The sequence below is a fragment of the Saimiri boliviensis genome, chromosome 4 (genome assembly GCF_048565385.1).
Source record: "Saimiri boliviensis isolate mSaiBol1 chromosome 4, mSaiBol1.pri, whole genome shotgun sequence".
Classification (NCBI taxonomy): Eukaryota; Metazoa; Chordata; class Mammalia; order Primates; family Cebidae; genus Saimiri; species Saimiri boliviensis.
The window spans coordinates 43,635,506-43,659,155 of NC_133452.1; the positions used below are offsets into that span (position 1 = coordinate 43,635,506).

Here is a 23,650-nt window from a genome sequence, read left to right on the forward strand (position 1 = left end):
TTTGACAGTATTTTTTCATTTTTATTTTATTTTCTTCTAGCTAAGTAAGCACAGTTTAAAATACTCATGATAATAATTTTACACTTCCACAAATAGTATCATAACATGCATAAACAATGTTCTTAATACTACTTCAAACATTTTTAAGACAGGTTATGAATTAGCCTTGTTTTGAATTGGCTAGATGAATTAGTGTTACAGATGGCTAGATATTCAGACTACTGAAAAGGCCAAATGGATATTAATTGTAGTAATTTGATTATTAATCTTTATAAGTAAATGAGAACTTCTACTAAAAAATGTGTTTCCAAGGGTTTTTAAAAATTGGTTTATATGAGAGCATATAAACCTATAAAAGTTGAATCAATTGGCTAACCACATTTTCGAAGAGTTCTGTAAGGCATTTGGGAGTTTCTTATATACTCTACCTGTTATTGTTATAATGCTGTCAATTATATCACTGCAAGTTCCCATAGTAAAACAATCAAAGTTTGCACTTGTTGAAAATTCCTTCCCTGAAGCTGACTTTATTCCAACTGATTTAGAATCGAGTAACTATATTCTAACTCATTTATAGAAACTTGTAACTGTTAATCTGTGTAAGTGCTCAGTGAACTATATCACAAAATGGTGATAAAAAACCTCTAAATCCACTTTTGAGAAACCATAACCCCTTCTTCCATATCCTTTCTCCACCTTCAGTAAATAAGATGAAATCTGGACATTCACATCCACTGTAAAGTAAGTAACAGTGGAAGCAGAACTCAAGGAAAATACATGTGCGTTTCTCGGCCTAACCAGTCACTGTCTACCCACCTAACATTCAGTCTTAAATATTCAGTTCTACTACCACCCATTCTCAGAAGTGTTTCTCCCTTCACAGCCTCTTCTGTGGCATCATAGCACTTAACACACTAAATTCTAATCATTGACTTTGTTTGACCCCTGTACTAGCAATTGCAGGCTGAATTGTCTGTTTTCATTTCTTTATCTCCTGATCCAGGCAATGTCTGGTACACATTAAATGCTCAACAAATGTTTGCTGAATGAATAAATTAATGAACAAATGAAACAGTATTGATTTCACATGTTGTAACTTTGTAATAAGTAATTTGTTACTTAAAACCATATTTAATATATGCCCCCTCTGAAAAAGAAAACTAGTATATCAGCCTATTTTCAACATTACATTAATCCTCATGTTCATTTATTCATACTCATATACATGGTACTATTATACATTGGCACAAGGTAGGATTAACTTTCATTCATTCATACTCTTCATTCATATTCACTATTGTGACTGCAGATTAGCACCAAGAAAAACAATTTCTAACAAAATATGCCTCATAAAATGATATATCAATAATATAGCATTGTGTTATCAAATTTTCTCATCTAAGCCCATCTCTACTTTCAAATGCCTTTTTCATGATAAAAAGCAAAGTTTAACCGCTTTTTATTCTGATTTCTCTTTGATACAAAAACATGCCATAAAGCAACAGTTTCTGCTAGTTTTATTAAGAGAACCACTTTATGTTTCTTCCCCCTTTATGTTATTACAGACAAATTCCATTACAGTGAATTCTGATAGCCAATTTGACAGTTGTTGTAAATTCACTGATAGAAATTATATATATTATATAGCTTTCAGAATAGATTTATTAAAAAGATTCAAAGCTTCAAGAAGTGAAAACTGGCATCTGAAATTTGAGGAAAAAGCGGCAAATATATAATTACTTCCCTCAACAAGATCAGAGATTATTGTGTAGTATGGTATTCTTTATTTTGAAAATTTATGTGTAAAACTATAGAACTGTCAAGAAATAGCTAAGTTATTTTTCTCCTTCACAGTAATGAAGGTTCCAATAAAGTACTTTCTATAGTAGTTTATTCTTCATAAATAAATCACTATTATAATTGACCAATGAGAAATGAAAATATTTAACTTAAAAAAATACAGAGCCCTTCTTGATTAATAGAATTTGTCTTAAATAGGATTTTATCTATAGTATCATATATATAAAAGCCTTAAAACAAGTAATCATTGAAACAAATAAGTCAGTAACAAAATATTCTTATAAGTGTAACACAGATCTCAGGAAATAGACATTCAGAAAAGATTTAAGGCCACTCAGTAATATCCTCTCATAAAACCCAACAAACCTTAAAATTGCAATTAGACATAAAAGGGACCTAAATATTACTTCATGCTGAGCCAAAATTAGAAAAATCTTCTACTGTTGACATTTTCATGTTCTTAGTTTTTCAATCAAATGATCAGCCTGTAATTAAAAAAAAAAACTTTAATTCTAGATATCACACCTCTATCAAATAATTCTACTAGTATCCCTATTATAATATGCCACATTAGAAGAGTTGAGTACTACATTTTCTGTTCCTAAAAATATCTTACAAAAAAAACCTCTTGGTATAATATAATATCTATACACAGTTATTCTACATTGTATATAAATAGGCAGATTGTTGCCTACATTGCAAATTCATTAACAAGTTTCAAGAAGAAAAGGAAAATAAATATAACACTAAACTTTTAAAAAGTAAAGTAGAACCCTAAATGCATATTTTAAGTTAAAGAAGCCAATCTGAAAAGACTACATACTGTAGTATTCCAACCATATGACATTCTGGAAAAGGCAAAACAATAGAGACAATAAAAATATCCATGGTTGCCAGGAGTTAGAGGGGAAGAAGGGATAAATAGGCAGCATATAGAGGATTTTTAGAGCAGTAAAACTATTAGGTATGATGTTATAATGGTGGATACATGTTCTTATACATTTGTCAATACCAATGAATTGTAAAACCAAGAGTCAACTCTAAAATAAACTATGGACTGTGGTGATAACAATTTGTCAATGGGGTTCATCAATTGTAACAAATACACCACGGTGGTGTAGGATGTGATAGTGAGGAAACTGTACATGTGGTGGGGAGGGGATGCATGGGAATGCTCTGTAGTTTCTACTCAATTTTGCTGTGAACCTAAATCAGCTCTAAAAAAAAAAGTCTATTTTTTTTTAAACTTTGTAAACTAAAGTCTTTGAGTTACATCATTTCAGTGTTTTTCTCAATCACACTATATAATCTGGATCATTAAATAAGATTTTTTTTTTTTTTGAGATGAAGTTTCGCTCTTGTTACCCAGGCTGGAGTGCAATGGCGCGATCTCGGCTCACCGCAACCTCCGCCTCCTGGGCTCAGGCAATTCTCCTGCCTCAGCCTCCTGAGTAGCTGGGATTATAGGCATGCGCCACCATGTCCAGCTAATTTTTTGCACTTTTAGTAGAGACGAGGTTTCACCATGTTGACGAGGATGGTCTCGATCTCTCGACCTCGTGATCCACCCGCCTCGGCCTCCCAAAGTGCTGGGATTACAGGCTTGAGCCACCGCGCCCGGCAAATAAGATTTTAAAATAAACTTCAATACCTTTATCCTGATTTTTTTCAAAGTCTCATAAGATATATTAACAAAGTCAGATTTAAGAAGAGTTCAGATTCTCAGGATGAACCACATCAACATATCTTATAATTTTGTCCATTGATGTTTTCCAAGTTAAAAAGTCTTTCATGTGAGAAAATACAGTCAAAACATTACAAAAATGTATTTTTGTTCATCTTTTATTATAAAGGTGTAGCTCTTATGGAAAATTAGAAATAAAAATAAGAAAAAAAATCCTTTTCTATTACACTAACTTTGTAAAAAAAATCAAACCAGCTGCCATGCAGAATGTGCCACATTTAAAAATTTCAAATACATACACACACGTATATATACATATATGTATCTTATATTTTTTTTAATTTTTAATTTTTTTTGAGACAGGGTCTTATTCTGTCACCCAAGCCGGAGTGCAGTGGCATGATCACTCAGTATAGCCTTGATCTCCTGGGCTGAAGCGATCCTCCCACCTTAGCCTCTGAAGTAGCTAGGACTACAGGCATGCACCACCATGCCCAGCTAATTTTTATATTTTTATATGATTTAAATAAAATCATCTAGGCAGCAAGTTGAAGAAGGGATAATATGTTTGAAATATGAAGTTTCTAGAAATTAGATACTTAAGTGATACCATTCATTAACTAATGGTAAATAAATACTATTTGATGATTATTCTTATATGGCAACTATAGATCACTTCATCATCATGGACACATAAAATAACACCCTGGTAAGTTTCTGGTCAACTGGTCATAGAGGGACAAGAGTCACTTAATAGCTAAGGGTTGACTTTCAGACCACAGGTGTATAAACAGCAGAATTTTACTCCACTTTTGTTTTAGCAAAGCAGAATGTGGTAATTTTTTACACTTAAAACTTTGGGCCAGGCACAGTGGCTTATGCCTGTAATCCCAGCACTTTGGGATGCCAAGGCAGACATATCACAAGGTCAGGAGATCGAGACCATTCTGGCCAACATGGTGAAACCCCATCTCCACTAAAAATAAAAAAAATTAGCTGGGCGTGGTAGTACACGCCTGTAGTCCCAGCTACTCAGGAGGCTCAGGAAGGAGAATCGCTTGAACCTGGGAGGCAGAGGTTGCAGTGAGCTGAGATCACACCACTGTACTTCAGCCTGGTGACAGAAGGAGACTCCATCTCAAAAAAAAAAAGTGGTTTTTTTTGACCACAGATCTGGTAGGTGATGCTACTACTACAAGTCTTTTTCAAGGAGTTTAAACTATCAAACAATACAAAAACTTAATTTCTACAATAATGATGGTATAACAATAGAGGTAGCAAGGTAACATTTCCTGACTACTTACTATTGCAAGGTACCATTTTAAGTGCTTTACATATAAGTTATCTCATCAACTCTCTTATCAACCCTAGGTGTAGGCACTGTTACCTATACACAGGTAATAAAGACTTTGAGCCTTAAACAATGTTAGTAACTTTCACATGGACCCTCAAGTAAGCAATGCAGCCAGAATTTGAATCCAGATCTGACTCAAAAGTCAGAACTCTGAATATCATGGTTCCCTTATATTGTATTCGCTACCTGCAATGAGAAAGACTTAGCCATAGCTTTTTTTCCTACAGACTGATGATTGTGAAAATCCCCCAAATTAAAAATATTATTTGGATATGTGCAAGTAGTATGTTAAAACAGGTCATCAAGCCTATGAGAGCTGTAAGTGCCTACTGTTGAGAAGAAAAAACTACAATGAAAAGGACAAATATTTTAAATATTTATGTATGCTGCTGACATAACAAGAATACTCACTGTGATAAACCAATAGGAATTGACTCTATAAACCAACTTGGATAAGAAGCCAAGCTGATCCACTGGTGCCAGAACATGAAGGTGCAAGTGGGAAATAGAACAGAATGGAGGCATATGAAAACCCATCCTAAAACAGAAAAGGAAACGATGATTGACAAACCAGTTCTACAATAGTTTAAAGCCATTTTTCAGGTGAAAACATGTAAATATTAACGAGATCCAAAATAAGTACCTAAGGTAAACAGACTGTGACAACTCTTTTTCCTGTTTCTCTTTATGTACTTCAGAGGATTAATGTAATTCCTCTTCTTTTCACGTCGAAGTTCATAGTAACATAAGCTCATCATCAAGGAAGGCCTTAACAGCATATTATGCCTTGGTATAATCTTTATGAATTCTGAGTTGGCATAATGCCTTATCACTTCAGTCCTTATCATCTTAAGCTTTCAGTCTCTTAAAATGTGCTCTTGCAATGAATTTTTTAAAACATCACTTGACAGTCAAGTAGCAGTGTTCCTTTATTCAATACACAGCCAGTAGATGGCATACGTTTTCTTTTAATAAAGTACTCAGACATTTCCTACCAAACCAGTATTCAATAGTGAGATTAATTATGTCATCATAAAAAAAAAAAAAACTGTCATCATCACCCAGGTTTCTTGTTTAATACTTAAAATTAGTTAGATGATAATTATAATTATGTGCTTTCTAAAAAATACACGAGAATTCCTTTAAATGGTTAAAAAGTTTTTAAAATATGATTTAAACTCTTAAAAATAAGCTTACAAAAAGTTGTGCAAGTCCACTTATGTTCAGCAGAGCAAAGCACACCTGTAACAATAATCAAAGCCTAGAAATATTTGCCTGTTCAAGCTATCAGTGAGTGGAAGTGTGGAAGTGAGGCATAAGAGAAGTGCTATACCACAGCCGTGATCCTCTGGGACTAGCAATGTGGAGCCAGACATGCAGTACATACTTTAAAATTTCCACCACTACCTAGAAGAGGAGACTAGGTTTCCTTCTGTGAAAAAGAAATATAATGTAAAATCAAGTAATCTGGAAGCTTGAAGCAACTCAAAGTTTCACTCAATCTTTTCATCTTAAAGCTGGGGAAGCCACGATCCAGAAAGTTTAAAATACTTCCCAATGTCACAAAGTTAGATAGTCATGGAGCTGGGGTTGAGACTCAGAGCTCTTGATTCTTTGTCCAGTATTCATTCTTCTAATAAGCATCCTATGACTGGGAAGGAAATGTGTGGCTACTGGCCAAAGGGTCTCAAACAACATCTGCTCCTTGTCATTATCACACTTGGTAACGCTTAACAGTTTTCAGAGGATTTTTCACACGAGAATCTCATTTGCGCCTACCATTAGACAGAGCAGGTATTATCTTGGAGAGGCTAAAATGGCATGTCTAAACTAATACAGACAGTGTAAAAAGAGTACACCACAAGTAGCATGGACAGCATTAGAATTCAAGCCCATTCTGAATTCTAGGTCAAAAGGGTTAGAAATAATCCCCATTATACCTGCTTGTGTCACAGAAGCAAAATGATAAATCTCTTAAAAAGAAAAACATTACTTAGATAAATTAAAACATTTTAAAAGGCTGGCATGATGGCACAATGCCTGTAATCTCAGCACTCTGGGAGGCCGAGGCGGATGGATCACTTGAGCTCCAGAGTTTGAGACCAGCCTGGCCAACATAGAGAAACTCTGTCACTACTATAAATACAATAACTAGCCAGACGTGGTGGCATGTGTCTGTAATCCCAGCTATGTGGGAGGCTGAGGCAGGAGAATCATTTTTTTTGGAACACTGTCTCAAAAAAAAAAGTTGATAAACTGAACATCATGTACTTACGCCAGAGTTTAGCAGACAACAAATTCAAGTTAATTTCATGTTAGAATTATAATGTTTTTAAATCATATAAAATTTTATAAGAAAATTCAACTTGCACACAGTTTTATAGGAATGCACATATTGAACAAAGAAAAGTAGACATGCTGGCTGTGGTGACTCACACCCTGTAATCCCAGAACTTTGTGAGGCTGAGGCAGGAATATCACTTGAGCGCAGAAGTTTGAGACAATCCTGAGCAACATAGGGAGACCCTGTCTCTACGTAAAAAATTTAAAAACTAGCTGAGTGTGACAGTACTCACCTGTGGTCCCAGCTACTCTGGAGGCTAAGGTAGAAGGATATGGTAGTTTGGGAGGCTGAGGCTGCAATGAGCCATGATCACACCACTGCCCTCCAGCCTGGGCAAAAGAATGAGATCCTGTCTCAAAAAAAATTTTTTTGAAAAGTAGACTTGTAACAATTTTACCTACCCCACTGCTCATATAGACTTGTCTGTCCAAACTATAAGTGGAAATTATTGGAAGATATTGAGACACAAGAAGAAGTTTCATTAAATTTATACTACCAATGAACTATATTCTCACTTTCAGGAAAACTGTATTTATCACAAACTGCTACCTCTGTTTCCATTTTCCATGAAGAAATAACATTTCAAAAAAAGCCAATAATGTATAATATTGGTTTCCATTTGGAAGTATACACACCTCACATTTGTGAAGTCAGTGAAATTATTCCTTTCAAGAATGGTTTTTCCAACAGTTACCATGTTCTCAACTGTAAAACAAAAAAGACACAACATTACACTAGAGGAGATATTAAGTTCACAAACTGCCATTGATCTTCACTCAATGGCAAATGGGTAAACATTTAAAGACACATTCAGGCCAGGCACAATGGCTCACCCTTGTACTCCCAAATCCCAAAACTTTGGGAGGCTGAGGCAGGAAGATCACTGGAGCCTAGGAGTTTGAGACCAGCCTGGGCAAAAAAGCAAGACCTTGTCTCTACAAAAAAAAAAAATTTTTAAGTAACTCAGCATGGTGGTGCACACCTATAGTCCTAGCTACTTGAGAAGTGGAGGCAGAAGAATTTCTTGAGCCCAGGAGGTTGAGGCTCCACTGAGCTGACTGTGCCACTGCACTCGGCCTAGGTTAAGAGAGTAAGACTCTGTCTCAAAAATAAATAAATAAAATAAAGACATTCAGTAGCTTTAAGTCACTGAGAAGTCTGCTTATCAATAACTGAAATAAAGTTTCAAATTGAGCCCCAGGGCAACATCACTATTACAAAATTTCACAAATAGGCAGATTTTGAGACAGCTGTTGAAAAGTATTATCAAGTGGCTATTTAGGACATCTGATCATATGAGGACTAACTCTGATTGTAAGAAGACCAAGTAATTAAACAGAAATTGTTTGATTTAATAAGACAAGAAAATTCTGAATTTGTCTTTGAGCACAAATTAAGGATATGGTATCCCTTCCAGGCAGCCTATCCTTGACTAGCCAAACATCTGTATAATGACTTTGGCTTCCAAATTCCATTTGCTTTATCGTCTCTCTTGGTGTTTTATGGCCTTCAGGTGGGAATAAACCTCCCCATCAGAAAAATTTCGGTAACCTAGGATCTTCAAAGCTCAATGCCAAACGTTAGGCCTCTGTAGTTTCTAAATGGTGTAATCATGTGTTTGAAAGAGAAGTAAAAAAATCTACAGAGGATAGATGATATATTGAAACTTACAAAATCATTGTTAATGTTTACTTCTTTAAGTCAGGCTTGAGCTAGGAGATTGCCAGCCTTCCATGACTAGGCCAGTACCAAAGAGACCAAAAAAAAGCTCCAAACTGCTTCAAGCCAGACTATATCTTTTTTTCTGTAATTTGTTATTTTTCTAATTTAATTCCACTGTCTTTAGAAAACATATTTATAAGATTTCAATCATTTGATACGTATTGAGCCATATTTTATTGCTCAGAATATGGTCAACTTTGGTGAACATATGGTTTTTAAAAAACATGTATGCTGTATTTAAGAAAAGATCTATAAATGTAAACTACAGTCATATTCCTCAATAGTGTTAGTGAACTCTTGCATATGCTTATTGTTTCCTCAGCTTTCTAGATTATATCAAAATTATTAATTTGTAACAACTTTTAGTATGTAAATATTCAAATATAACACAAAAGCAAATAGAAAAATGTAATGGAATCCTAAATACCTACCAGCTGCTTCAAAATTAGCAACATTTGATTTGCAAGTTATAAAAACTAGTTATAACAACAGCCTCTATTCTCTACCTTGCTGAAGATAAATTGAAAAATTCCTAAAAAGCTAAAGTGTGAAATCTAAGAAATAACTACAAGAATGAAAATAGAAACTTTTAATAAGCAAATGAAATGTTTCAATCAGGTGAATCTAAATTCGATCTAACTGTTATAAGCTCAAATGCTACGCTGTAGTTATAAATCATATATGTTCTGAAATGTACTGAAAAAACTTCAAATGACTAAAGCGCTTTGCTGTATTCAGAATAAACAGTTTAAAAATAGCCTAATGTTTAGGCTAATTCATTAGCCTAAACATTAATGAACTACACATGAAGGTTTTCCATCAAAGTGGTTTCTTAGTCATCTTTTAAAAATCTAGCCCAATTGATCTATCGTGTAGGCTACCTTGAAATATTGACCAAACCAATCCCAGACCCTCATGACAAAGGCTTTCCAGGTTTCAGAAGTTCCAGCCAGAGCAATCGGGCAAGAGAAAGAAATAAAAGGCATCCAAATAGGAAAAGAAGTCCAACTATCTCTCTTCACCAACAAGATGAGTCTATACCTAGAAAACCCTGAAGACTGCACCAAGAGGCTCCTGGAACTGATAAACCACTTTAGTAAAGTTTCAGGATATAAAATCAATGTAAAAAAATCACAAAAACGTTCAAACTGAGAGTCTCAAATCAAGAATACAATCCCATTTACGATAGCCACACACAAAAAAATATCTAGGAAAATAGCTAGTCAAGGAGGTAAAAGAACTCTACAAGGAGAACTACAAAACACTTCTGAAAGAAATTGTAGATGATACAAACAAATGGAAAAACATTCTATGCTTATGGATTTGAAGAATCAATATTGTTAAAATGGTCATACTTCCCAAAGCAATCTACAGATTCAACACTACCAAAACCACTTTTTACACAACTAGAGAAAACTATTTTAAAATTCATATGGAACCAAAAAAGAGCCCAAGTAGCCAAGACAATCCTAAGCAAAAAGAACAAAGCTGGAGGCATCACATTATCCAACTTCAAACTATACTATAAATCTGTGTAACCAAAACATCATGATGGTGGTACAAAAACTGACACATAGACCAATAGAACACAAAAGAGAACACAGAAATAAAGCTGCACATCTACAGCCATCTGATATTCAAAGTTGACAAAAATAAGCAATGGGGAAAAGGACGCCATATTCAATAAATGGTGTTGGGATAGCCAGTTAGCTATATGAAGAATGAAACTGGACCCCTACCTTTTCCCATATACAAACATTAACACAAGATGGATTAAAGATTTAAATGTCAGACCTCAAACTATAAGAATCCTAGAAGAAACCCTAGGAAACACCCTTCTGGACATCAGCCTTGGGAAATAATTTATGACTAAGTCCTCAAGAGCAACTGCAATAAAAACACAAACTGACAAGTGGGACCCAATTAGAGAGCTTTTGTATAGCAAAAGAAACTATCAACAGAGAAAATGCATAACCTACAGAATGGGAAAAGGTATTTGCAAACTTTATATCTGACAAAGGTGCAATATCCTGAATCTGTAAATAACTTATTAAACAAACAACCAAAAAACACCATGAAATAACGGGCAAAAGACATAAACAGACACTTCTCAAAAGAAGACATACAAGAGGACAGCAAATACATGAAAAAATGCTCCACTAATCATCAGAAAATGCAAATCAAATCCACAATAAGATACTATCTCAACACCAATCAGAATGGATATTTTTAAAAAGTAAAAAAATAACAGATGCTGGTGAGGCTAAGGGGAAAATATAACACTTATACATTGTTGGTGAGAATGTAAATTAGGTCAGCCATTATAAAAAGCAGTTTGGAGATTTCTCAAAAAAATTAAAATAGAACTATCATTCTACCGAGCAATCCCAGTACTAGGTATATAACCAAAAGAAAACAAATTATTCTACCAAAAAGACACATGCACTTGTATGTGAATCACAGCACTCACTATTCACAATAGCAAAGGCATGGAATCAACCTAGGTGCCCATCAGCAGTATACTAAAGAAAATGTGGTACATATATACCATGTAATACTATGCAGCTATAAAAAAGAATAAAGTCATCTCCTTTGCAACAGCACAGATGCTAGTGGACATTATCCTAAGTGAATTACACAAGAACAGCAAACCAAATACTCCCTGTTCTCATTTATAAGGAGAGTCTAGACATTGGGTTACTCATGGACAAAAAGATGGCAACAACAGACACTGGGGACTACTAAAAGTGGTACAGAGAAACGGGGGCAAGAGCTGAAAACCTAACTGTTGGGTACGATGCTCACTGCCTGGGTAACAGGTCATTTGTGTCCCAAACCTCAGCACCATGCAATATACCCATGTAATAAACCTGCTCATATACCCCCAAATCTAAAATATAAGTTAAAATTATTTTTTAAGGCAGATTTGAAGTGAGGTTATAAATATCTTAGAAAATGGTAAATGACAAGTCACAGAAGGCACGAGTAGGAAAATAAAGAATAATCCCCAATAGACAAGATTCAGAATCTGCTTTTCAGAAGCTAGAAGTTCATCTCTAAAAACTCATAATTAAATTTTGGTGCTAATTCACCTTCATAGGAGATTATAAGGGAGGTACCAACATGATCTCACTGTAAGGCAATATGAGCTAATTTGTAATGTTGTAAGTTGTTTATCATTTTTCATAGCACCATTCATTTCAGAGTCAAGAAAGTCTATCATTTTAAAAAATCATAAAAATAGGCCAGGCCTGCCGCTGGGCGCGGTGGCTCAAGCCTATAATCCCAGCACTTTGGGAGGCCGAGGCGGGTGGATCACGAGGTCAAGAGATCGAGACCATCCTGGTCAACATGGTGAAACCCCGTCTCTACTAAAAACACAAAAAATTAGCTGTGCATGGTGGCGCGTGCCTGTAATCCCAGCTACTCAGGAGGCTGAGGCAGGAGAATTGCCTGAACCCAGGAGGCGGAGGTTGCGGTGAGCCGAGATCGTGCCATTGCACTCCAGCCTGGGTAACAAGAGTGAAACTCCGTCTCAAAAAAAAAAGAAAAAAAATAGGCCAGGCCTGGTGGCTCACACCTATAATCCCAACACTTTGGGAGGCCCAGGTGGGCGGATCACCTGAGGTCTGGAGTTTGAGACCAGCCGAGCCAACATGGTGAAACCCTGTTTCTACTAAAAATACAAAAATTAGCCGGGCATGGTGGTGCGTGCCTGTAATCCTAGCTACTTGGAAGGCTGAGGCAGGAGAATCACGTGAACCCAAGAGGCAGAGGCTGCACTGAGCCAAGATCACGCCCCTGCATTCCAGCTTGGGTGACAGCAAGATTCCACCTAAAAGAAAAAAAAAAGTCATAAAAATATATTCTCTTTCGGAGAGTTTAAAGGTTAAATAGCATGACGTCTGGTGTTTGCTTCAAAATCACTGTGAGATAAGGTTAATATATTTTTTAAAATTTTCTATGAGTTACTAAATGTGGAAGCTGTGTAATGAATACATGAGTATTATACTATTTATTTTTGTATGAATTTAAAATTCTTTATAGTGAAAATTTCAAAAAGTCTTAGTGCTCCTTTTTCACAGTACTTAACTAGACTTTTTCTTTGTCATCTTCACTACCATCACTGATACCAACTGAAGATGATATAAACATGAAGAATACTGCCACCATCTTACCCAGTTCTACTTGATCTTTCCCTAGAGATCTGCAGTTTCCAATGTGCTTCTTTGGCACCACAAGATAATGATGAGTTGCTGCTGGTTTGATATCTTTGAAGCAAACTAGGTCCTCATTCTAAAGGAAAAAACATTTGTTAGTGAATTTTTAAAAAGAATTTCTTAAGGCTGTTCTGGCATGACTTAAATAGCATTAATCTCAGCCTGACAGAGAAATGATACTTATGTTACAACTAAGCTACACTGGGCAATTTTATAATTATGCATAAAGTTCATAATGCTTCCTTCATGAGATGCTCACTTATTCTAAAGAATAAAAAGACACAAAAGGCAATTTCAGGGAAACAATTATGAGTAAAGTTCACTAAAACTTCATTACCAATAATCTTAGAGTTTATTATTTCATTACACATTTCTCCATCCCTACCCTAAGGTTTTTTTTCACTCTTAATACATATTTTTAAAGGTTTGGCTACAGAATCACAGCAAGATAAATGCTTTTCTATATTTAATTTTTTTCTCAATGCAGCATTTTCCTCAATTATAAAAAGAACATCAGCTAGCATGTACATGTCCAGGGATTCCATTTTTTAAACATTTTTAAAGTAATTGTATCCAAATACTTTTTACTTGCCACTTTACAGTATTAAAAAGACTGAAATGCTGAAACAAATTCCAGTATATTGTACTAATTTATGGGCCCACTATAATACATGTATGGCATTTTCTAGTTTATATTACTCCACACCGTAATCTATAGAAAAAAGGAAAGGAAAGGAAGAAGAGAGTGTTTCAACCTATTAATATTTGAGTTTCAAACTTTCCTAAGAGAAAATCTATATTCTCTAAATAACCCTATTAAATATCTAGTTGTGAATAAATTATTCAGTATCTGATTTTAATTCATTTTCGTTTAATATAAAGTAAAAATGAATTAAAATCAGTATAAGCAGAATTTCCCTTAGAAAAAATCCCTGAATGCAATGCTGCTCAATAGTTCTCTATTCCAAGAGCCAAGATTTAATTCAAACAAGTGCCTCATGTCCATTCCAGTAATTCTTTTTATCCTAAGATAACAAACATGACAATTACATATCAATTTGAATCCATTTTTATTATGATTTTTCTGTCTAGTAGTAAAATTAAAAATTGATATCCATGGAATGTTTTAGAAAAGGATAAGATCAAGGACTACAATGTTTTTGATTATTTAAAATTTTCCTTTTTTTCTTTCTTTGAGACAGGGTCTCTCTCTGTAGCCCAGGCTGGAATGCAGTGGCACATTCACAGCTTATAGCAGCCTCAAACTCCTGAGTTCAGTCGATCCTCCCACCTCAGCCTCCCAAGTAGCTGGGACTATAGATGCACACCACCAGGCCAGGCTATGTATATGTATATTTTTTGTAGAGATGGGGTCTCCCTATGCTGCCCAAGCAAGTCTCAAACTCCTGGTCTTAGGCAATCCTCCTGCCTCAGTCTCCCAAAGTGCTGGGATTACCATTATTTCTTTAATGCTTCCAGCTCAGAAATAATTAAAATTGGGGGTCAAATCTAGTACAATAAAATTGCCACAATCGTACTTCCCAGACTGATTCATAACACAACAATGTTATATATCTGTATTTCCCCTCAGTTATGACATTAAATTTTTAAAATCCAGATGTAATTCTTTCTGGTACAGAATACAACCTGGTTAGAACTAGTTTGAGATGAAGTAGTTGAACTCTACCTCACAGCAGGAATGACACTTCTTTAGATTAATAAAACTAGCAAGTGCCAGTCTAATGGCTAGCAGGAGCTAAAGAGGTTCCTAAAAATCTGCTCTCTCACACTAAACTTAGCCATAAGAATGAACCAAAATGCTTAGTTTTGTCTTCTAACCTCTATATTAAAAGGTTTTGTTTACTGTCACATATAAATAATGTATTTTCCCAATCTTAATTAATTTCCCAATCCCAATCCTAATAAAAACTACCAATCAACATGACTCTCATCACCAGAAATAGATAAAATTCCTGTGAAAAATAAAGAAACTTGAAGTTTTAGTTAGGCTATATCCTGACTGAATTAGATTTTCACTAAGCTTTCTGAAATAATGAAACTAGCTCTGATGTCACTCTTTCTGCCATTACTACTGTTGTTCTAGGCATATTTTACATGCTTCATCTTAAGAAAAATGATCCTTATTCCATAATACACTGGCAAAAAACATAAAATTATATATATATATACACACACACACACACACACACACATATATACATATATATATATATATATATATATATATATATATATATTCTTTGAAACATAATTCATGATAGCAAAAGACTGAAAAATAAACCAAATCTTCACAATGCATCTGGAAGACTGGTTTAATAAATTATGGCAAATCCACACAAGGAAGTATTGTGTGGTTGTAAAAAGGAATGAGGATGATCTTCATCTATATATGAAATTATTTCTATGATATATTCAAGTTTAAAAAAGAAATACCAAGGAGCAAGAGAGTGGTTAGGCTATCTTTTGTGTGTAAGAAAGAAGAATACAAATACAGACATATGTATACCTATTTACTCAAAATAGAAGGATACACTAAAAGTTTTTAAGTTTCTTATGGAGAAAGAGATGACAAGAGAATGGATGTCAGATTTCTCCAAACGTACCTTGCTTTAAAATTTTGACTCTGAAAACATGTAAATATTTAACATGTATATTTCACACTTTACAAGAAAAAAAGAACAGTCCCTAAAAATCGAAAACAAACAAAAATAAATGAACCTAACTATATGTCATGTTGGTAGCATAATCATTCCATTCAAAGAAAAGAATGATTTCAAGTGACTTAAAGGTACAGTATTTTGACTATCCATCCCTAATGACATCAACGAAAAGAGCATTTTCGTTCCTGCACTCAATTCAGATCATAGGAAACCTCCTCAAGTATGGGGCATGCCATATTCATCTTTGAACTCCACACAAAGTATGCCTGCAAAACTGCTGAATAAATAAATGACAGACACTCCATAGAAGATAAAGTTACTGATACACCCTCCTCTATCCCTTAAAAATGTTTTGTGTCATTTGGGTTTTCAGGTTTTTCCCAGGAACAGAAATGGGTTTTCCATGATCTTTCAGTTTCTCCTTGCAAAAACCCCGTCTTAAATTGGAATTGTGGCCATTTTTGAATTAGATCAGTATTTCTCAACCTTTTCTCACTATCATCTCCCTAAGGAGCCTTTATAGATGTTTTCTGATTGCCCCTTCCCATGATGTTTTAATGTCACAGATATACTGTATATATGTTTATGTTCTGTATGGTATATCTATGCTTTACATATTAAAAAAATAAAAATTGTTTTTCTCCTGCCACCTCTGCTCCACTCCAGGCAAGAACCAACTTTTATCCCTTTTGGTAATGCGTAGATTAGAGGAAGAGCTAGACTATACTGACTTCGTTATCACCACTGACTCTAACCATCAATTTAAATACAATGTATAACTGCTTCAGATTTCTTTAAATCTGAAAACCCAAATAGGGCAGATTGGCACTCAACTTCCATTCTAAATATTTCTGTGCCTTCTGTAATGCAGAACTAAAAAAGCTAAAAATGTCAGACAGAATTTAGATTTTGCCAATCATAAAGCCATGATTTTGCTGCTTCTGTTATCCATGTCGGAAACTTTGCCAGCTCCAAGACTACAAAGACAAGTTTTTCTTTTCTTTCTTGTATCTTTCTCCCCCTCGCCCTTTTGAATACCTTATCATTAGCTTCACGAATGTCAAAGAATGGTGAGACATCCATTTTTTTATTGAAACAAAGCTGTCAGCATGGACCCAGCAGACAGAGTATGGCTCTGAAGCAGTGTTTCTCAACCAGAGGTGGAAATATGTAGGTGCTCATTTGATCATAGATACTACTGAAATTTAGTGCACAGAGATGAGGGATGCTAACCATCCTGCAAAGGGAGAAATAGTCCCACAAAACAGAGTCCTATACAAAATGCCAATAGCATTCTCACTGGAAACATCACTTAAAAATAGCAGTCACATTGCTTCTTCATCTCTGAATCACACCTAAAGAAGCATCTTTCTGAGACTAAAGTTCTAATGGCAGCTACCTGATTTCTGCCTTCCTTACTCCGTCAGGGAAAGCAGTCCTCCCATAAACCAGTTCTGCAGTGCTGGTCTGGGTGTCATTTCTGAAGAATATTCTAGAACCTGCTCCACCAGGACTTCTAATGATTTTTTTTTTAAGCAAATGATTCCCTACATTAAATCAATTTCTGCTTTCAATAACTAGAATTTTTTTTTCCAGCAACTGAACCCTGACTGATAGCTAAAGCAAATTTTTAGAATAACATTTGAAAAAACATTTCAGTATCACGTCATCTAAGGCGTTAGGCAAAATTTGATTAAAGAAGGGGGACAATGTTCAAGTTAAATTGGCACTGAGTTATTTCCTCAGTATAGTCCCAAGCAAGGTAAGTTCTAGTCCAGTGTTTCTCAACTATGTTTTCATTATTGCTTAAGACTTTTTTCCCCCAATCCCATTTCCAAGAGATTTTAATACTGCCGTTATACTCTGTTTACTCTATGTATATGTCTGCCTATACATGAAAGACTAAGATATTGTCCCCCCACAACCCAGAACGAATTTTCACCCCCTTGGGAGTGTCATCTGCCCCACTGAGAAGGCATGCTTCAGTCTTTGCTTAGTTTTAAATCTGCAGCATACAATTAGACAACACCATATGGAGGTTTAGGGAGTGAAGAATCTTCTATAGATTTTGCTGGAAAGGTTTTCCAGACTAATCCCTCATGATGCTGTTAACGCCAATTAGTCAAAATGGAAATTTTTATCTTCTGTACTTGAATTATGCTTTATATAAACCCAACAGTTTCTAAATGTTTACAATTAAAATATATAAATGAATATGTGAATGTATAATGTAAACCATCAAATTATGTAACTATTCTTTTTTAAAAAATTAATCTTTACCGTTTAATGAGTGAGCTCTTGTACATCAAGTCATCTTAAATTCAATTTGAAAAAGTACACAACTTTTGGGAGCACTATTATACATCCATATGAATCTTATGTTCTGTATTATATGGATGTGATTTTATATATATATATAACACACACACACACACACACACACACACACACACACACACACATACATAGACTATAGATATAGATATAGATATGTCTCTATCCATGATTCCTGGTTCATAACTCCCAACGTCCTTGTTAAAATCTTTTGTTTTCATATTGAGGCACTTCAGGCCTCAGAGGCAGGCCTCAGAAAAAGAATATCTCTCTCAATCTCTGACTTTCTCTTGTCCTCCCCTCACCTGCCCAAGAAAGGACAGTAATCTTTCCCGACCTTTCTGACTGTGGGTCATGAGACCTTCATTTCTGAAGGGATTCTGCCTTATAACTTGGAGGAAGGAATGCTGCACAGAGAAGCCAAGAAGAATCTGGACAGGCCTTGCTGGGTTTCCACACTCAGTCTACTAATATTAGATCATACCCTTTTTGTCCAGTCACAGTAATCCAGAGTTGTCAGTAAAGCCTATTCAATGAAGACTCCATAAACAGCCCAAGAGAGAATAGAGTTTAGAGAGCTTCTGGCTAGCTGAACTTGTGGAGGTTCCTGGGAGATACATGCCCACAGAGGACATGGAAGCTCTGCACCCTTTCCCCATACTTTGGGCTATGCCTCTCTTCATCAGCATCCTTGGGAATATGCTCTATAATAAACCAGTAAACCTAAGTGTTTCCCTGAGTTCTGTAAGCCACTCTAGCAAATTTTTGAATCCAAAGAGGTGGTCATGGGATCCTGAACTTCAAGCTGGTCGGTCAGAAGTTCCAGAGGCCTGGACTTGCAACTGGTGGGAAGGGCAGGCCAGTCTTGGGGGCTGAGTCTTCAACCTGGGGATCTGATGCTATCTCTAGGTAGATAGTGAAAGAATTGAAATGGAGGACACGCAGCTGGTGTCCCCTGCAAAACTGATTGTTTGCTTGGTGTGTGTGGGAAAACCTCTATACATTTGGTCACAGAAGTCTTCTGTGTTCATTGCTGTTGTTGAATGAGAAAACAAAAAAAAACACAAACTGTGCTTTTTTTTGTTTGTGTTTTTCCACTGACAATGCGCTATTGTATATATTCATCCTGTTTCCCTAATTTAGATGTAAATTAGTAAAAAGTACTGATCATGTCTTATTTCCACCATAAAAATATCCACAGGCTCTTCATATTGTTTGCTTTGTTCTTAACCAAGAAAAAATCTCACCTTGGATGTGATAGAAGTCTGGATCTCACCCCTTTTGATGACTATTTTTAGACAAAGCTTTCTACAGCTACTAGTATCTACTTTCTGTTAGTTTCATTATTGGAATTGCAGAATGTAAAATTTAAAAGCAGTTTCTAAGGATCTACCAGATATTGAACTCTGAGTTTAAAAATGAACTTTACCTCTCTTTAGCCTACTTTTATACTTAGTATAATAAAGGAAGACTGAAGAGGCAGAACTAGGTCCCTTCTGACTCTGGTTCAGTCCAACAGAGATCCGCAAACAGAAAACTCATGTGTGTGTTCTTTCTCCCTATCGGGTGTTAACTGTCTTTACTGCCTTCTCCTATTCAGCATATATTCGATGGTCTATCACTTCAGCCACTTGCTTGCCATAACTTCTTAACTATGTCCCACTACACTTCTATAACACCCACATGGCAAGACCCCAACCCTGGGTCCAACTGCCTACCTTGTGTAATCTCAGCCTTAGGCTGCTGCTGGAAAGGGGACAGAAAAATCACACAACTGAGCAGACGACTATGACCTTAAATTGAATGTCCTCAACCTCACCTGACCCACTGTACAATAATCCTTGTTTCCCTAATTCTCTCTACCAGACTTCAGAGGAGCTACTTCAAACCTTTTACTTGTAAATAACCACATGACTGCTCCTTCTCCTCCTTCAAGGCTTAACCCAAATGTCACCTGCTTAGTACGATTTTCCTGACTAAAATTTTAAAACTACATCCCCTTCCCCTTTATTTTCTGCCATCTAATAAACTATAAATTTTACTTATTTTGCTTATTATCCTTTTCTGCAACTACAATGTAAGATCTATAAGGGCAAGGAGTTTTGCATGTTTTATTTACTGCTGTGTCCCCATGCCTCCAACAGTGCCTGGCACACAGACTCATTCAAACATCCAGTGAGGAATGAGTTTCCTTTTTCCCAGGAGCAACGTTCTACCCCCTGGGCCATCTTAAACCTCTCACCATAGGCATCTTCCCATTGGGATTTGAACACACGAAAGTCTTCACTGTTTTGAAAAGCTTTGTCTTAATCTCCAACTTTTCCTGTAGCCACCATTCCATTTCCCTTCTCCCCTAGATTGCCAAATTCCTGTGAGAGTTGTCTGTATCTGCTGTCTTCACTCCTTCCTTCTCCAAGTTCTTCTCAATCAACTGCTCTGCCTTTTGCTTCATAGCTTCATGAAATTGCTGTACTCAAGGTCAGTGAACATCACTTTGGGGACACAACCAATCCTGATCTCACTTGGCCTCTCTGCAAGGACATATAAGGGTCACCTAACCCAGATCTGAGGATGAAGGCAGGCTGATATTGCTGCTGACAATTCCTTTCTTCTTGACATACTCCCTTCTCTTAGCTTCCCCATCTTTCCATTTCTCTGTTCCTTCTCTGTTCCCTTTTCAGGTCCTCTTCCTCTGCCTGTCCCTTATGATGTTAGTGTTCTTTAGAGTTCTGTATTGACCTCCCCTTCATTTTTTACCTCCTGGGTGTTCCCATTGCTTCCCTTCTTTTTCAGTTTCCCTCTATAAACTGACAGTTCCTGTAATCTAGGTTAAAGATACAGATCCCTCTACAGAGTGCTAGACCATCCAACCATTTAAAGGACCTCTCTGCTTAGATGCCTCGAACTCACCTCAAACTCCACGACTCCATAGCTGAGCTCATCACTCTGCTACTCCTCTAGCCATCTTTTCTCCTCCCATGTTCCCAGTCTTAATGAAATGATATCAGCTTTACCAGTTTACCCTAGCCAGAAATCTAGAAATCATCTTTGACTTCCCCCTCTTTCTTTTCCTTATTCTCTTATAGCTGAATCAGGGTTTCTAAATCTTGGCACTTCTGATATTTTAGGGACTGCATAAATCTGTTGTGTGTGTGTGTGTGTGTGTGTGTGTGTGTGTGTGTGTGTCGGAGCAGGGGCTGTCCTGTGCACCATACCATGTTAATAGTAACTCTGGCTTTCATTCATTAGTAAGGTACCAGAAGCAACATCCCACACAAAGTTGTTACAATCAAAAATATCTCAAGACATTGCAAAATGTACCCTGGGAGGGCAAAATTGCCCCCAGTTGAGAATCACTGACCTATATCCACTAACAAGTCCTGCCTGTTTTACCTCCTGAATACCGTTATCTCTTAAGTTGATACACTTTTCATAATCTCCTCTACCACATTCTCATTTCAGGCCATCATCAGGGTAGATTACCCCAATAGCCTCCTAACAGGCCTCCATACCTCCAGACTGGTCTCCTCCAAATCATTCTCCACAACGGTGCCAGAATGACCTTTCAAAGATCAAACCCCTTCCTGTAACCACACAACATCGTCCTCCCAAGCCACCATTAAACATTGTGAAGCTTCACCTTGCTCTTCAGACAAAGACAGTATTTCTTCATGTGAATTCCAATACACTTAATAATCTGGCCCCTTGTTTACCTCTCCAGCCTCGTCTGTCACTACTCATCCTCTCAAACTGTATGCACCAGTTAGACAATTTCTGTTAGTTTTTGTATTGCACAAACTGAACCTCTGGGCGCGGTGGAAGTGTCTCCCTACCTGGGACACTATCCTCTCCAACTCCTCATCGGATCAACTGCTACTTATTTTTTCATGTCTCATTTCCTCTGGGAAGCCTTCCCTAACGCCTCAGATCTGGATTAGATGCCTCTCCCACCTGCTTGCAAAATACTGTAGAACCACCTGACCACAGCAGGAGGCGCTGTAATTTGCTACCTCCTCTGTATACATGCCGCCCTTTGCACTGTAAAATCTGGACACAGTCTGTCCCTTATCTTGCTCACCAACCTCTCAAACAAGGTGCTTAGAAGGAATTCTATTTATTTTTAACAAATAAAGGAATGATTACTACAAAAGACACAATCTTTGGAGCTAATTCCCTCAAAAAGTTGTTTCTACATGGACAAGTAGAACGAGCAGAATAAAGTGTGTGCCAGTTACCCGTTTAAAAATATCTGGGCAGTCTTCATGCTCTGAAAATATGCACGCATTCCACCTGACAGTGAACTTCAGAGGCAATTCAGTAATAGTTTGACCTCAGACCCACTCCCTCCAGACTATATTCCGCCAATCTAACTAACAGCTTTTCACAATTATCATGACCTATTTTCTACTAGTTCTCTCATCAGTAACGGTATTAACCAGTGTGCAGGATTTCAAATCAGTATCTTTAAGGTGGGCGAGAATCCTTGTAATAAAAGCAGAGGCCGCAAAATGCTATTTATACCAAGTACCTAAGTACTTGCAAATACAGGCCAAAGTATTCGGCTGTGTCATTCACTCTTTGACCCGGGGACAGCAAAGATACCGTTGGAGCAACAGCCCGTCGGTCCCCTGGCAGAGCGTCTGTGCTGAGCACCCGGCCCCCGCAGAAAGGCCGGGGTGGGCGTATCCCCAACTTCACCGAGCGGCCCTGCCTCGGCCAGAGGAGGAGCGATCGGGAGCCTCCGCAGCCGGTCCAGCCCGGCGAGGCCTCTCCGCCCGAGCTCCGAGGGACCGCCGGGTCCTCACCCACCCCCGGCCGCGCGTCGCCGCTCACCTCGCAGTGCAGGAGTTCGGTGCCCGGGTCCTGCCGCCCTGCGATCCGGCAGAACACGCAGGTGCTGTCGTAGTCCTTGGGCTCCGGTGATGTGGCGGCGGCTTCGCAGGTCCCCACAGAGGAAGCTGTGCATTCTGTAGTCTCCGGGGCCGTAAAGTCGGGGGCCAGGCCGGCGCTACCGTTCACCTGTTCATCCGCCATCGCACCCGCCCTCGCAGCCTCCGCGTCCTGCACCTCCTCCGTTTAACCTCGAGGCGTCGCCTCTCGCCTGGCGCTGTGCGGTGAGCCAGGCTGAGGGGAGAGGGAAGGAGACGCGGTGCTGAGCTTCAAAGCCTGAGGCCCGCCTCGAAACCCGCTGCCACTAGAAGGCGCGCGATGGCGCTGCCGAGAGTCGTCCCGCCCCCTGCGCTTCGTTGGTAATGACGCATAACGTCCGCAGAGACGCAGAGCGCGCCGCGCGACGTGGTGACGTCGCCCAGGCGCGGGAGCGTCCGGCCTCATGGAGGGTGCTGCGTATCTTGGACAGGCTTTCTTCAAATCCCGTAGCGTAGCGTATCCAAATATTGTATTACGCTCCCGTTTAAAAAAAAAAAAGTTTTTAAAAGTTTGATTTTTAAAATTCGTAAGTTTTTAAAGAATGAGGAAAATTCCTAGAGCCTTGTTTTCAACACACATCAT

At 37.4% G+C, this 23,650-nt stretch overlaps 1 protein-coding gene across 3 annotated transcripts; it reads right to left on the reverse strand.

The window, feature by feature from the left end:
• HINT3 (histidine triad nucleotide binding protein 3) lies at positions 1–23,373 on the reverse strand. 3 transcript variants are annotated; one of them, XM_074397508.1, is made up of 6 exons: positions 22,973–23,373; positions 13,083–13,200; positions 8,016–8,117; positions 7,818–7,887; positions 5,250–5,376; positions 1–2,285 (listed from the first exon to the last, which is right to left on the reverse strand). In XM_074397508.1, exons 1-6 carry the CDS (start codon positions 23,171–23,173, stop codon positions 2,253–2,255), a joined length of 651 nt encoding a protein of 216 aa, XP_074253609.1. In that variant the 5' UTR covers positions 23,174–23,373; the 3' UTR covers positions 1–2,252. The 3 variants fall into 3 exon arrangements, with proteins under 3 accessions (XP_074253609.1, XP_010341269.3, XP_074253610.1); XM_074397509.1 differs by lacking the exon at positions 1–2,285 and adding an exon at positions 7,415–7,511 and having other exon boundaries at positions 5,299–5,376; XM_010342967.3 differs by lacking the exon at positions 8,016–8,117.
• Positions 23,374–23,650: the final 277 nt, after the last annotated feature.

Coding starts and splice junctions, on each gene's coding strand:
- HINT3 (XM_074397508.1), bottom strand. CDS start 23,173: ATGGCGGATGAACAGGTGAACGGTAGCGCCGGCCTGGCCCCCGACTTT. Junction 8,118..13,082: donor GAAAGATCAAGTAGAACTGG/GTAAGATGGTGG, acceptor TTTTTTTTGTAG/AGACAAGGTCTTGCTTTTTT. Junction 2,286..5,249: donor ATTCCTATTGGTTTATCACA/GTGAGTATTCTT, acceptor TTTTAATTACAG/GCTGATCATTTGATTGAAAA.